Source organism: Saimiri boliviensis, chromosome 11 (assembly GCF_048565385.1).
Source record: "Saimiri boliviensis isolate mSaiBol1 chromosome 11, mSaiBol1.pri, whole genome shotgun sequence".
Taxonomy (NCBI): Eukaryota; Metazoa; Chordata; class Mammalia; order Primates; family Cebidae; genus Saimiri; species Saimiri boliviensis.
Window position 1 is genome coordinate 38,025,713 of NC_133459.1, and position 12,212 is coordinate 38,037,924.

A 12,212-nucleotide genomic window follows, 5' to 3' on the forward strand; every position below is an offset into this window, starting at 1 on the left:
TTTGTTTTTTGTTTTTTTGTTTTTTTTGTTTTGAGACGGAGTTTTGCTCTTGTTACCCAGGCTGGAGTGCAATGGTGCGATCTCGGCTCACCGCAACCTCCGCCTACTGGGTTCAGGCAATTCTCCTGCCTCAGCCTCCTGAGTAGCTGGGATTACAGGCACGCGCCACCATGCCCAGCTAATTTTTTGTATTTTTAGTAGAGACGGGGTTTCACCATGTTGACCAGGATGATCTCGATCTCTTGACCTCGTGATCCACCCGCTTCGGCCTCTCAAAGTGCTGGGATTACAGGCTTGAGCCACCACGCCCGGCCTGAGTTTGTTTTTTTTTTAAGATGGGGTTTCACCATGATGGCCAGGCTGGTCTTGAACTGACCTCAAGTGATCCACCCACCTCGGCCTCCCAAAGTGCTAGGATTATAGGCGTGAGCCACCACGCCCAGCCTATTTTGAGATATTAAGAACTTAAGTACACTCCTAGAATATAATGGTTGCTCATAAAATCTTAACAGAGTAAATAAATGATGTGTGACTTTTTTTGTTCTTCTCTACAGTGCCTGTCATAGTGCTAAGGTGTTGTTCAATCAATACTTACCGAATTATTAGGAAAACAGTAAGTTTCTGGGAATACTTCAGAAAAGCAATTAACTAAGCTTTGGGAAGTGTGAGTTGAAAGGAAATTCAAGTGGAATTTGCATTATCTTAGGCATAATATTGAGGCTGTTCCCCCTCTCCAAATGGCTTCCTGCTTAAAAAACCCAGATGAGGCTGGGCGCGGTGGCTCAAGCCTGTAATCCCAGCACTTTGGGAGGCCGAGGCGGGTGGATCACAAGGTCAAGAGATCGAGACCATCCTGGTCAACTTGGTGAAACCCTGTCTCTACTAAAAATACAAAAAATTAGCTGGGCATGGTGGCGTTTGCCTGTAATCCCAGCTATTCAGGAGGCTGAGGCAGGAGAATTGCCTGAACCCAGGAGGCGGAGGTTGCGGTGAGCCGAGATCACGCCATTGCACTCCAGCCTGGGTAACAAGAGCAAAACTCCATCTCAAAAAAAAAAAAAAAAAAAAAAAACCCCAGATGAGGGAGAAAGATCCCTGAAACTGAAGCTGGATTTCTGCATTTGGGAGATTAACGTAGAAGCTTCTGCATAGCCCAGAGGACAGTACTGTGTGCACATATCATGTGAGTATACAGAAAGAGCTTGATGAAAGCCAAATTTAATTACTGAGATGGTTGAGATGATAATCCCATTTTTTTCATCCATTTAACAGTCTAGGAAGGACCCTAATCCAAACAGGGCATTTTTTTTCTTTCCCTTAGGGTTCCATCTATCTCATTACAGCTGTGTTTAAAATTTGAAGTAAAGCTGTTCATTGAAGTAGTTTTAATGCAATATGCAGAAATACTAAGAGATGAGATGTTTTCAGAAAGATTGTGGCTGTAATGAACATACAATATCAATTAACTAACTGGAATTTTGTTTTTGGGTAAGGAACCCAAATACTCAGATTTTGTTTTGCTTATTCAAGTTCTGTCTTTTTCAACAAATCTATTTTCTGTTCCCAATAATGGTTTACTTTAATATGTATGTAGGTATGTAGAGCAGCTACAGTGAAGGCAGTGGGATATGTCAATTTTGCATTTAGCCAGTGAAATAGGCAGCTAGAAATGTTAAGGGGAACTGAAATAGAATTGGTACTAGGAAGAAGCTGTTTATAGGAAGAGGCTCACAGGATATCTTGGGTACCATGATCCATTATTGGATCCTTGGCTCTGCAGTTGCATAGCCTCTCTCCCCATTCCTGCCTTCCCCCAGCTCAAGTAGAACTGGAGTTGCTTGGGTTTTAGGGAATTGACTCACATTGAAATGTGAATCACATTTGCATGAGATTGATTGATGTGAATTTATTAATTTACAAAATAGTTTTTAACTGCCAAGTGATTATTTGAATTGGCCGCTTAGTGCTTTTGTTGCTTTAGAATATCTATATATAGAGGATCAAATAATTATCTGAAGGTTGTCAGGTGAACATGGAGTCAGAACAGAGAGATGGTGAGTGGAGGAATGATTTGTAGGATGGTCTTATTAGTTGGCGTCATCAAAGTAGAATAGTCTGATTTCTTTGGTAGAAATGTACCTGTCAAGGGCATATGAACCCATGTCCCTTGAATCTGCTAGGTAGGGCACAATTTCACCTTCACAGGCATGGAGGCAATACTTCGTGGCTTCCCTTTTCTCTACTCAATGCAAGCTTCCCATACTCTTCTATTCTCACAGTCTTTCTTCAGTCTATCTTAGTAATATTTAGTAGCTTGCAGCTTTATTTTTTTCTAAATAAAGGGTTAAAGTCCCTGGTCCTGTTTTTTTTTTTTTTTTTTTTTTTTTTTTCTGATATTTCTCATCTATTATCAATTCAGTTTGTAAATTCAGACCCTTGAAGATGCCTTATTATGGATTTCTCCCTCGTATTGACCACAGGGAAGCTACTACTTTCATGGTACTTCACCTGATAGAGAATACTAAGAGACAGGATGTTCTATGGTTATGCCTGTGTTTTCTCTGCCCCAAACACCCAGACCAAAAATTGTGCTGGATATGCTGTCTTATTATTATGAGAAGGAAATGCAGGTACCCTAGGCACTGCCTATGTCATCTCGTCGAATCTTTCTAACAATCCTTTGAGAAAGTTATTATCCTGTTTTAAATATGGTGAAAATTGGGCCAGGAGGTTTACATGGTTTGCCTGAGGTCACATTTCTAGTAAATGCCTTCTTTTAAACAGATATCTGTCTGATTCAAAGGCTTAACATTTTTCCTTGTTAACAAAGATTATTTTTATAGTTTTTATTGTAAGAAATAAAGTGTGATCATTACTCAAAGTCTGGGAAAAAAAAAAGAATAGGAAGAAAAAATGAAATCATTCATAGTCCCACTCCAGAGGAGACAAATAATGCTAGCCTAAACTTATTTCACTTTACACACTGCTTTGAGTTTGCTAAGTAACCTGTCTACCAATTCTAGGTGGGCTTTATCCTGGAATACTTTTTTTTTTCTTTTTTTAATGGAGTCCTGCACTGTTGCCCAGGCCGGAGTAGAGTGGCACAATCTCAGCTCACTGCAACCTCTGCCTCCTGGGTTCAAGTGATCCTCTTGCCTCAGCCTCTCGAGTAGCTGGAATTACAGACACACATCACCATGCCCAGCTAATTTTTTTGTACTTCTAATAGAGACGAGATTTCATGATGTTGACCAGATTGGTCTCGAACTCTTGACCTCATGTGATCCGCCTGCCTCGGCCATCCACAGTGTTGGGGTTACAGGCATGAGCGACCATGCCTGCTCCCCCAAATACTTTTATTTGCTTATTTTTATTTCATTCATAAACCAAGTTATTAATTAAAACATGTTGAGGTGCCAGTATACAACCAGCACAACGCTAAGTGCAATGGACAGTGCACTGAAGGACTATGATCAGTGGATCTCAGATTTGGAAGTTACTTCCTCCACAGCATCCAAGTTTCTGCTTGAACATGTCCAGTGGCAAGGAGCTCTCCCACATAGGGGCTGCTGTTCAGTTTTATATTGCTCTAGTTGTTAAGATGTGGTGCCAGCACCTCTCAGGAAACCTGTAGTCTAGGGGAGATAAGATTAAATATACGAAATAATAGTAATGCAAAATAACATTTATTTATTTAAAAATTTTTTTTGAGACAGAGTCTTGCTCTGTCGCCCAGGCTGGAGTGCAGTGGTACAATTTTGGCTCACCACAACCTTCGCCGTCCGGGTTCAAGTGTCTCATGCCTCAGCCTCCCAGGTAGCTGGGACTACAGGTGTGCACCACCACTCCTGGCTAATTTTTGTGTTTTTAGTATAGATGGGGTTTTACCATGTCAGTTGGGCTGGTCTCGAACTCCTGACCTCAGGTGATCTGCCTGCCTCAGCCTCCCAAAGAGCAGGGATTACAGGTGTGACCACTGTGCCTGACCCAAAATAACATTTAATTAGATGATGATACAGAATGTCAGTGTTGTGGGAATTAGGCAAGTAAAAATTGAAGCAAGACTAGCCTTCAAATAAGGAAGAGAGAAGGGAACCCTTATTTGTTGAGCATAACAGTCAGTTTGGGCTAGGGGCTTTAATGTGTAATCTTGCTGATTATCATAGCAACCCCGAAAAGGTGGTAGGTATTATTTTTCTACTTTACAGGACTCAATTCAAGGTGTGTGTGCAATCAGAGACATGCACTTTTTCCTCACCTGCATTACAATCTCTCTAAAATAGGTCTCGTGCTGTATTTTGAAGATTTCTTAAAGTAGCCTTTTTCTTATTATAAAAATGTATAGGATTGCCAGGCACAGTGGCACACGCCTATAATCCCAGCACTTTGGGAGGCCGAGGCAGGTGGAGGGAGGCAGAGGTTGCAGTGAGCCAAGATCACGCCACTGTACTCCAGCCTGGGCAACAGAGCAAGACTGTCTCCACAAAAAAGAAAAAAAAAAAGTACAGGATGTAGAATATTTGGAAAATATAAAAATCACCTGTAATGTTACTCTGCAGAGGTAACTGTGATGATTAGTTTGCTGTATTTCTCACATACATACAGTATATGCACGTGTATTGCATACATAGGTGTATGTGTATGCATGTATACATATGTATGACTATAAATGTATATTTTGTATGTTTTTTATAACAAAATAATCAAGATTACTGTATATTGTTTATATTCTTTTTTTTAAATTTGGTAATCATTGTCCTATGTCATTAAAATTTTCTTTGCAAAACTTTTTTATTAAGTGCTACAAAGAATTCTATTCTGCTATAATTGTGCTGTAATTTATAACCAGTCAATCCCTTAGAATTGACTGGTTATAATTCTAATTAGAATTTAAGCTTTTTATAAACATTTGCTGTCACATTTATTATTCTTTGATAAATATTCATTTATAAAATTATTTGCTTATATTTCTGATGACTTCCCATCAAGTTGTATGTATGTTTGAAGACTTGATTCAAAACTGACATCCAGAAAAGTTATGCCATTTATATTTTCACTAGTGGCAGTGTATGACAATACCCAATTTTAGAAATTCTCTCCAATCTTGAATAATATCATTAAAAACAAACATTTCCTAGTTTGATCGGTGAAAAATTATCTCTCATGGTTTTAATTTGCATTTCTTTGACTACCAAGAGGGTGAATATATGTTGGAATACTCTTCTGAAGTGCTGTCAGCCTTGGATCTTCAATTTACTACAAGCCGTAATGGATGGAGAAGAGAAGGCCAAAAGACTTTGTCTTATTTATGAATTATTCTATATCTTGTCTTTTGGCAGATCTCTGACATCTACATTAGTGGAGAATCAGGGGACATGTCAGCCAAGGAGAAGCTACTCCTGTGGACCCAGAAGGTGACAGCTGGTTACACAGGAATCAAATGCACCAACTTTTCCTCCTGCTGGAGTGATGGGAAGATGTTCAATGCACTTATTCACCGATACCGGTAAGAACAGTGGAATTTCTGTGCTCCTGCAGGGCTTCTTCTCATCTCTTCTTCGTAATTAGTTATAATGCTATTTCCACCTCCTTAACCAGGAATCAAAGCTTTGATTCATTTGTTCATTTGAAAAAGGAATATTTATTTAACTACTTTTCTAGGAACTGGGCATAAGGAGCAGTGAAGAAAACAGCGGAAGTTCTTACTCTCATGGAACTTAACCTTTCAGTAGGGAGAATAGGAAATAAATATATGCCAACAACCAGTGGTAAATGCAATGGTAGGATTAGAAAGTGACAGAGGTTTGTAGTATTTTGGACAGGGTGGTCAGACGTGGCCTCTTTGGTGAGGATGTTAGACCATAAGGGTGTGAGTCATTTGGGCTTTTAGGGTCAGAGTGTTCCAGCTGGAAGAAATGGTACAAAGGGCATGGAATGAGGGCTTGCTTACAGTCATTTAGGAACAGCAGATGGCTGAAGTGAGGTGAGGTAGATAGGAATTCTGAATGACAAAAATCAAAATTATTGACTTCATAGTGGTCATCAACATGCCCCAATTTCCAGTGCTAATTGATGGTATTTTTCCCATGACATTCAACAAACCTAAACTGTATGTTTAAGTTTGGCATTAGGAAGCACTGGGCCCTTGGTGTATACTTAAAAATGGAATTTGTGGCCGGGTGTGGTGGCTCATGCCTGTAATCCAAGCACTTTGGAGGCCAAGGTGGATGGATCACCTGAGGTCGGGAGTTCAAGACCAGCCCGACCAACATGGTGAAACCCTGTCTTTTTTTTTTTTTTTTTAAAAAAAAAAAAAAAGGAATTTGTACTCTTCAAAACCTCCTGCCTTTTCTCTAACTCATTCAGTGTTTTTCAGCTCTGGGAACCCTTAGGAGGTTTTCTTTGTGTGAACTCATGTGTGATGTGTAGATGGTGGCCTTTTATGTGCCTTGCTGGGCTTTTACAGACCTGATCTGGTAGACATGGAGAGGGTGCAAATCCAAAGTAACCGAGAGAATCTGGAACAGGCTTTCGAAGTGGCAGAAAGACTGGGAGTTACTCGTCTGCTAGATGCAGAAGGTGAGAGAGTTTACTGAACTTAAGTAAGGAACATGTATTCAGTATTCCTCCTTCTGGCAAGTTTTTTGTTCTGACTAAGAATTTTTTGTCCATTCTCTCTCAGATGTGGATGTGCCATCTCCAGATGAAAAGTCTGTAATCACTTACGTGTCTTCGATTTACGATGCCTTCCCTAAAGTCCCTGAGGGTGGAGAAGGGATCAGTGCTACGGTAAAAGAACATTTTCCTAGAAGGCCTTCTGACTTTGATTCATTTGAGTGGAATGCATTGCTTAGACACTTTCTTAAGCACTCAAAGTATACAGAGCACTTTTATGCTCTGTATCAGACTATATATCCAGTATCTTTATCATACATGGATATTATCTTTGGCCCTGGAAATGAGTCTAGATATTGCTAATTTTGTAACAATTAGCACAGACCATTTGGAAGAATGTCCCTCTCATCCCCAGCTGTAATTCAGGATGAGGAAGTGTTTTCTCAGTCACTCATATGTCAGCTTGATTAGGTAGATCATGGCTCTTTTCAGAATATTTTTAGTAACTTGATTTGTAGCCTTTTTAGTGTCAGGAAATTGAATCCCATCCCTAAGAGTCCTTGAGGAGCTTTGAAACTGGTACTGTGAGCATTAAACTGAGCACCATCTAGGCAATCAGAGGAAAGGGGTTTTATATAGTTTGGAGTGGCCTCAGCTACTTTCTCTTGTGCTTGTTGTGGGTATTGCTAATCAGGTGTATGATATTTACCTTCTGGCAACAGGAAGTGGACTCCAGGTGGCAAGAATACCAAAGCCGAGTGGACTCCCTCATTCCCTGGATCAAACAGCATACAATACTGATGTCAGATAAATCTTTTCCCCAAAACCCCGTTGAACTAAAGGTAAAGTCAGGGACTCAAAGTATTTGTAAAATCTTTATAGGGAGTAAGTCTTGGAGCTTATCACTGCTGGCTTGATGAGGTGGTATGAAAAATTGGGTCCTGTAGTTTGTGTCTATTTATTCACCAAATATTAATTTTATAGGCACTTTATAACCAATACATACACTTCAAAGAAACAGAAATTCTGGCCAAGGAGAGAGAAAAAGGAAGAATTGAGGAATTATATAAATTACTAGAGGTAAGAGAGCTTATCCTTTGCTGAAGCTTGGGGTTTGCTGGTCTGTACTGTTGTTGCTTCTTGATTACAGATTCTTTGTATTCTCTTCCCACTGCATTAATAGCAGTACTCTCCTGGTGACAAATAATAGCACCACTCTCAGGCTGGTCTTTTTTTTTTTTTTTTTTTTTTGAGATGGAGTTTCGCTCTTGTTACCCAGGCTGGAGTGCAATGGCGCGATCTCGGCTCACCGCAACCTCCGCCTCCTGGGTTCAGGCAATTCTCCTGCCTCAGCCTCCTAAGTAGCTTGGATTACAGGCATGTGCCACCATGCCCAGCTACTTTTTTTTTTTGTATTTTTAGTAGAGATGGGGTTTCACCATATTGACCAGGACGGTCTCAATCTCTTGACCTCGTGATCCACCCGCCTCGGCCTCCCAAAGTGCTGGGATTACAGGCTTGAGCCACCGCGCCCAGCAGGCTGGTCTTAAAATTGTGTGGTAAAGAGGTACTTCTGCCTTCCCTACTTTTTGTTTTATTTTATTTTTTGAGATGGAGTTTGTTTTTATCACCCAGGCTGGAGTACAGTGGTACCATCTTGGCTCACTGCAAAGCTCCGCCTCCTGGGTTCAAGCAATTCTCCTGCCTCAGCCTCTCGAGTAGCTGGGATTACAGGTGCCCACCACCATGCCCGGCTACTTTTTTTGTTTTTTTAAGTAGAGATGGGGTTTCACCATGTTGGCCAGACGGTCTCAAACTCCTGACCTCAGGTGATTCGCCCTTCTTGGCCTCCCAAAGTGTTGGGATTACAGACGTGAGCCACCATGCCTGGGCATCTCTATTTGTTTTTGTTTTTGTTTTTTTCTTTTTTTCTTCCGGGCTTACCCACACTAATTGGTTCAAGGCATCTCTATTTTTTAAAGAGCTTATTGAAAAATGGCCTATAGTTATTCAGAAATCTTGAGTTTTGTGGATGAATTTTTCTGCTTCTCAGAGGGAAGCTAAAATCTTTTCCTGGGATGGAAAGAAGACTTCTATTCAGAATTTGATTTCTAAAGAATTTGAAGTTGTAGAGTTGATAATTTAACTTTGTCAGAATAAAAATTATAGAGGAAAGGAAGATTTATAGGAAGTGTAGAAGGATTGGAAGGACTTAGAGTAGGTAGTCCCTAGGGACTGTAGTCACCTCTACATTCTAGAGTGAAGAACCTGATACATATTTGATTGTTTTTCCATGTTAGACAATAGGAAAATCTGCTGAATGGCTGGGTAAAGAGCAAAAAATGATGTGCAGAGAATAAATCAAAACTGGGACAAGAGGGCAGGGCTGTGTTTTTGGACTGAAAGAGTATCTGTTTCAGGTGTGGATTGAATTTGGCCGAATTAAATTGCCTCAAGGTTATCACCCCAATGATGTGGAAGAAGAGTGGGGAAAGCTCATCATAGAGATGCTGGAACGAGAGAAATCACTTCGGCCAGCTGTGGAGAGGTGGGTCCAGGTCCTGAGAGTGGTCTGACATTATTTATTGAGCTGCTGTGAACCTTGCACATGACTATGGTTTTATCTTATTTTAGGCTGGAATTGCTGCTACAGATTGCAAACAAAATCCAGAATGGTGCTTTGAACTGTGAAGAAAAACTGACACTAGCTAAGAATACACTGCAGGCTGTAAGTCTCTGACTGTTTTGTCCCACATCTCACATGCGTTTTACTTCTCACCCTCTGCTCTAATGGCTGAAGTTAGCAATTGAGGAATCCAGATGTATTACTTCCCACCCACCCCTTTTTTTTTTTTTTTGAATTGCAGTAGGCTCCTTGGCTCCCTCTGTCCTGGTGAGTGGGGACAATGGAAGTTTTCCTACTGTTATTCTCTCTTCCTGTCTCAGGATGCTGCTCACCTGGAATCAGGACAACCAGTACAATGTGAGTCAGATGTCATCATGTATATTCAGGAGTGTGAAGGTCTCATCAGGCAGCTGCAAGTGGATCTCCAGATCCTGCGGGATGAAAATTACTACCAGCTAGAAGAGCTGGCTTTTAGGTGAGGAACAAGGGACTCAAATGGAGGGCTTGCTTGCTTATTGCTGAAGCTCATGGATCAACAGTAAATCAAGAGTCAGGCACTGAATCTTTAAACTTGGACCTTTGAGGTCAGTTTCTCAATGGGGATACTACAGGTATCTTGGGCAGGAATGTTCTCTTAGTGGAGGACAGTTTCCCCTTATTGCAGGCCCATCCCACTAAGCATCTGTAGTATTACTGCAATCATTGTGGCTTTTTATAACATCGCACATATTTTATTTTAATTAATTAATTCAGACAGGGTCTCACACTTATTACCCAGGCTGGCGTGCAGTGGCACAATCATGGCTCACTGCAGCCTTGACTTCTTGGGCTCAAGCAATCCTTCTAAGCTCAGCCTCCTGAGTAGCCGGGACCATAAGCGCATGCTGCCACACCCAGCTAATTTTGTGTTTTTAGTAGAGATGGGGTTTCACCATGTTGCCCGGGCTCAAGTGATCCTCCTGCCTCAGCCTCCCAAAGTACTGGGATTATAGGTGTGAACCAACCACCTTATCTGGTCCATTTTTTTTTCTTTTTTTTTTTTTTTTTTTTTTGAGACGGAGTTTCGCTCTTGTTACCCAGGCTGGAGTGCAATGGCACGATCTCGGCTCACCGCAACCTCCGCCTCCTGGGTTCAGGCAATTCTCCTGCCTCAGCCTCCCGAGTAGCTGGGATTACAGGCACGTGCCACCATGCCCAGCTAATTTTTTGTATTTTTAGTAGAGACGGGGTTTCACCATGTTGACCAGGATGGTCTCGATCTCTCGACCTTGTGATCCACCCGCCTCGGCCTCCCAAAGTGCTGGGATTACAAGCTTGAGCCACCGCGCCCGGCCTATGGTCCATTTTTATATATTTTAGAAGGACATGCAGGGGTGGGACACAACACAACATCTGATTCAGAAACATTGGTGTTCCTGCATTGGAACTGAATTCATTTTCTGAGTGAAAAAAAAAGAAAAAGAAACATTGGTGATCCATCACATTCTTTTTATATGGGAGAAAACTGAGACCCACAGTAGATGAAAATTATCTGAAGTCATGTGGCTAGTTTTACAGAGCCAAGACTAGGACTCCTAGTCTTTCTTTTGATCCCTAATCCATTATTTGTATTATTATACAATTTGGGAATTATATAAATACTATTGTTAGCTTCCCTCCAATTAACACTAATTTGGCGTTTGTCTTAAAAACAATTCTGGACTAGATGATAATATTACCTTGTATTCATATAACACTTTTTCGAAACACATTTCCTTGTATGATCTCATTTTTATTTTATTTTATTTTTTGAAACCGGGTCTTGCTCTGTCACCCAGGCTGGAATGCAGTGGTGTGATCTCGACTCATTGCAGCCTCTGCCTCCTGAGTTCAAGTCATTTTCCTGCCTCTGCCTCTCAAGTAGCTGGGACTACAGACCTGTGCCATCACACTCAGCTAAATTTTGTATTTTTAGTAGAGACGGGGTTTCACCATGTTGGCCAGACTGGCTCATTTTTATTTTATCGTATCTTTGCCAAATGGAAGATTTTATTTTTTAAAAGTATACTATAGACTTAAGTCCCTTTCTTTTTTCTCTTCTTCCATTGCAGGGTCATGCGCCTGCAGGATGAGCTGGTCACCTTGCGTCTAGAGTGTACAAACCTGTACCGGAAGGGCCATTTCACTTCACTTGAATTGGTTCCACCCTCTGCTTTAACCACTACTCATCTGCAAGCAGAACCCTTAACCAAGGCAACCCATTCTTCCTCTACCTCCTGGTTCCGAAAGCCTATGACTCGGGTTGAACTTGTGGCTATCAGCTCCTCTGAAGATGAAGGCAATCTCCGATTTGTGTATGAACTACTGTCTTGGGTAGAAGAGATGCAGGTGGGTTTATATCCAAAAGTCTTATGCAGTATACTAATGTTTACTGGATCTAGCAGCATATCTAAGAGGACCAGATTGCTCTGTGTTCCCTCTGCAGATTCTCTTAATTATTATTATTCTTTTATTTGAGTGATGGGGTCTTACTATGTTGCCCAGGCTGAACTGGAACTCCTGGACTCAAGTGATCCTCCTGCCTCAGCCTCTTGAGTAGCTGGGACAATAGGTACATACCACCATACCTGGCTTGATTTTACTCATTATTGATGCTGCCTGGGACCCAGCCCACCATCTCCTTAGATCTTAAATGGATGAGGTTGGCACAAATTCTCAGTCCCATACTGAATAGCATACAGGTTTTTTGGGTTTATTTGTTTTGTTTTGTTTTGTTTTTTGAGACGGAGTCTTGCTCTGTCACCAGCCTGGAATGCAGTGGCACAATCTCGGCTCACTGCAACCTCTGCCTCCTGGGTTCAAGCAGTTCTTCCATCTCAGCCTCTCAAGTAGCTGGGACCACAGGCGTGTGCCACCACATCCGGCCAATTTTTGTATTTTTAAGTAGAGACGAGGTTTCACCCAGTTGGCCAGGATTGTCTTGATCTCTGAC

At 41.3% G+C, this 12,212-nt stretch overlaps 1 protein-coding gene across 23 annotated transcripts in view; it reads left to right on the forward strand.

The window, feature by feature from the left end:
* Nucleotides 1-12,212, forward strand: part of LOC101042315 (microtubule actin crosslinking factor 1) — a 393,287-nt gene that overhangs the window by 176,861 nt on the left and 204,214 nt on the right. For all 23 annotated transcript variants that reach the window (XM_074380572.1, XM_074380574.1, XM_074380570.1 and 20 more), the window contains 9 exons: nt 5,340-5,506; nt 6,467-6,579; nt 6,683-6,789; nt 7,338-7,457; nt 7,600-7,695; nt 9,036-9,163; nt 9,250-9,343; nt 9,562-9,716; nt 11,332-11,608. In XM_074380572.1, coding sequence (XP_074236673.1) covers nt 5,340-5,506; nt 6,467-6,579; nt 6,683-6,789; nt 7,338-7,457; nt 7,600-7,695; nt 9,036-9,163; nt 9,250-9,343; nt 9,562-9,716; nt 11,332-11,608 — 1,257 coding nt within the window. The remainder of the gene's footprint in view (nt 1-5,339; nt 5,507-6,466; nt 6,580-6,682; nt 6,790-7,337; nt 7,458-7,599; nt 7,696-9,035; nt 9,164-9,249; nt 9,344-9,561; nt 9,717-11,331; nt 11,609-12,212) is intronic.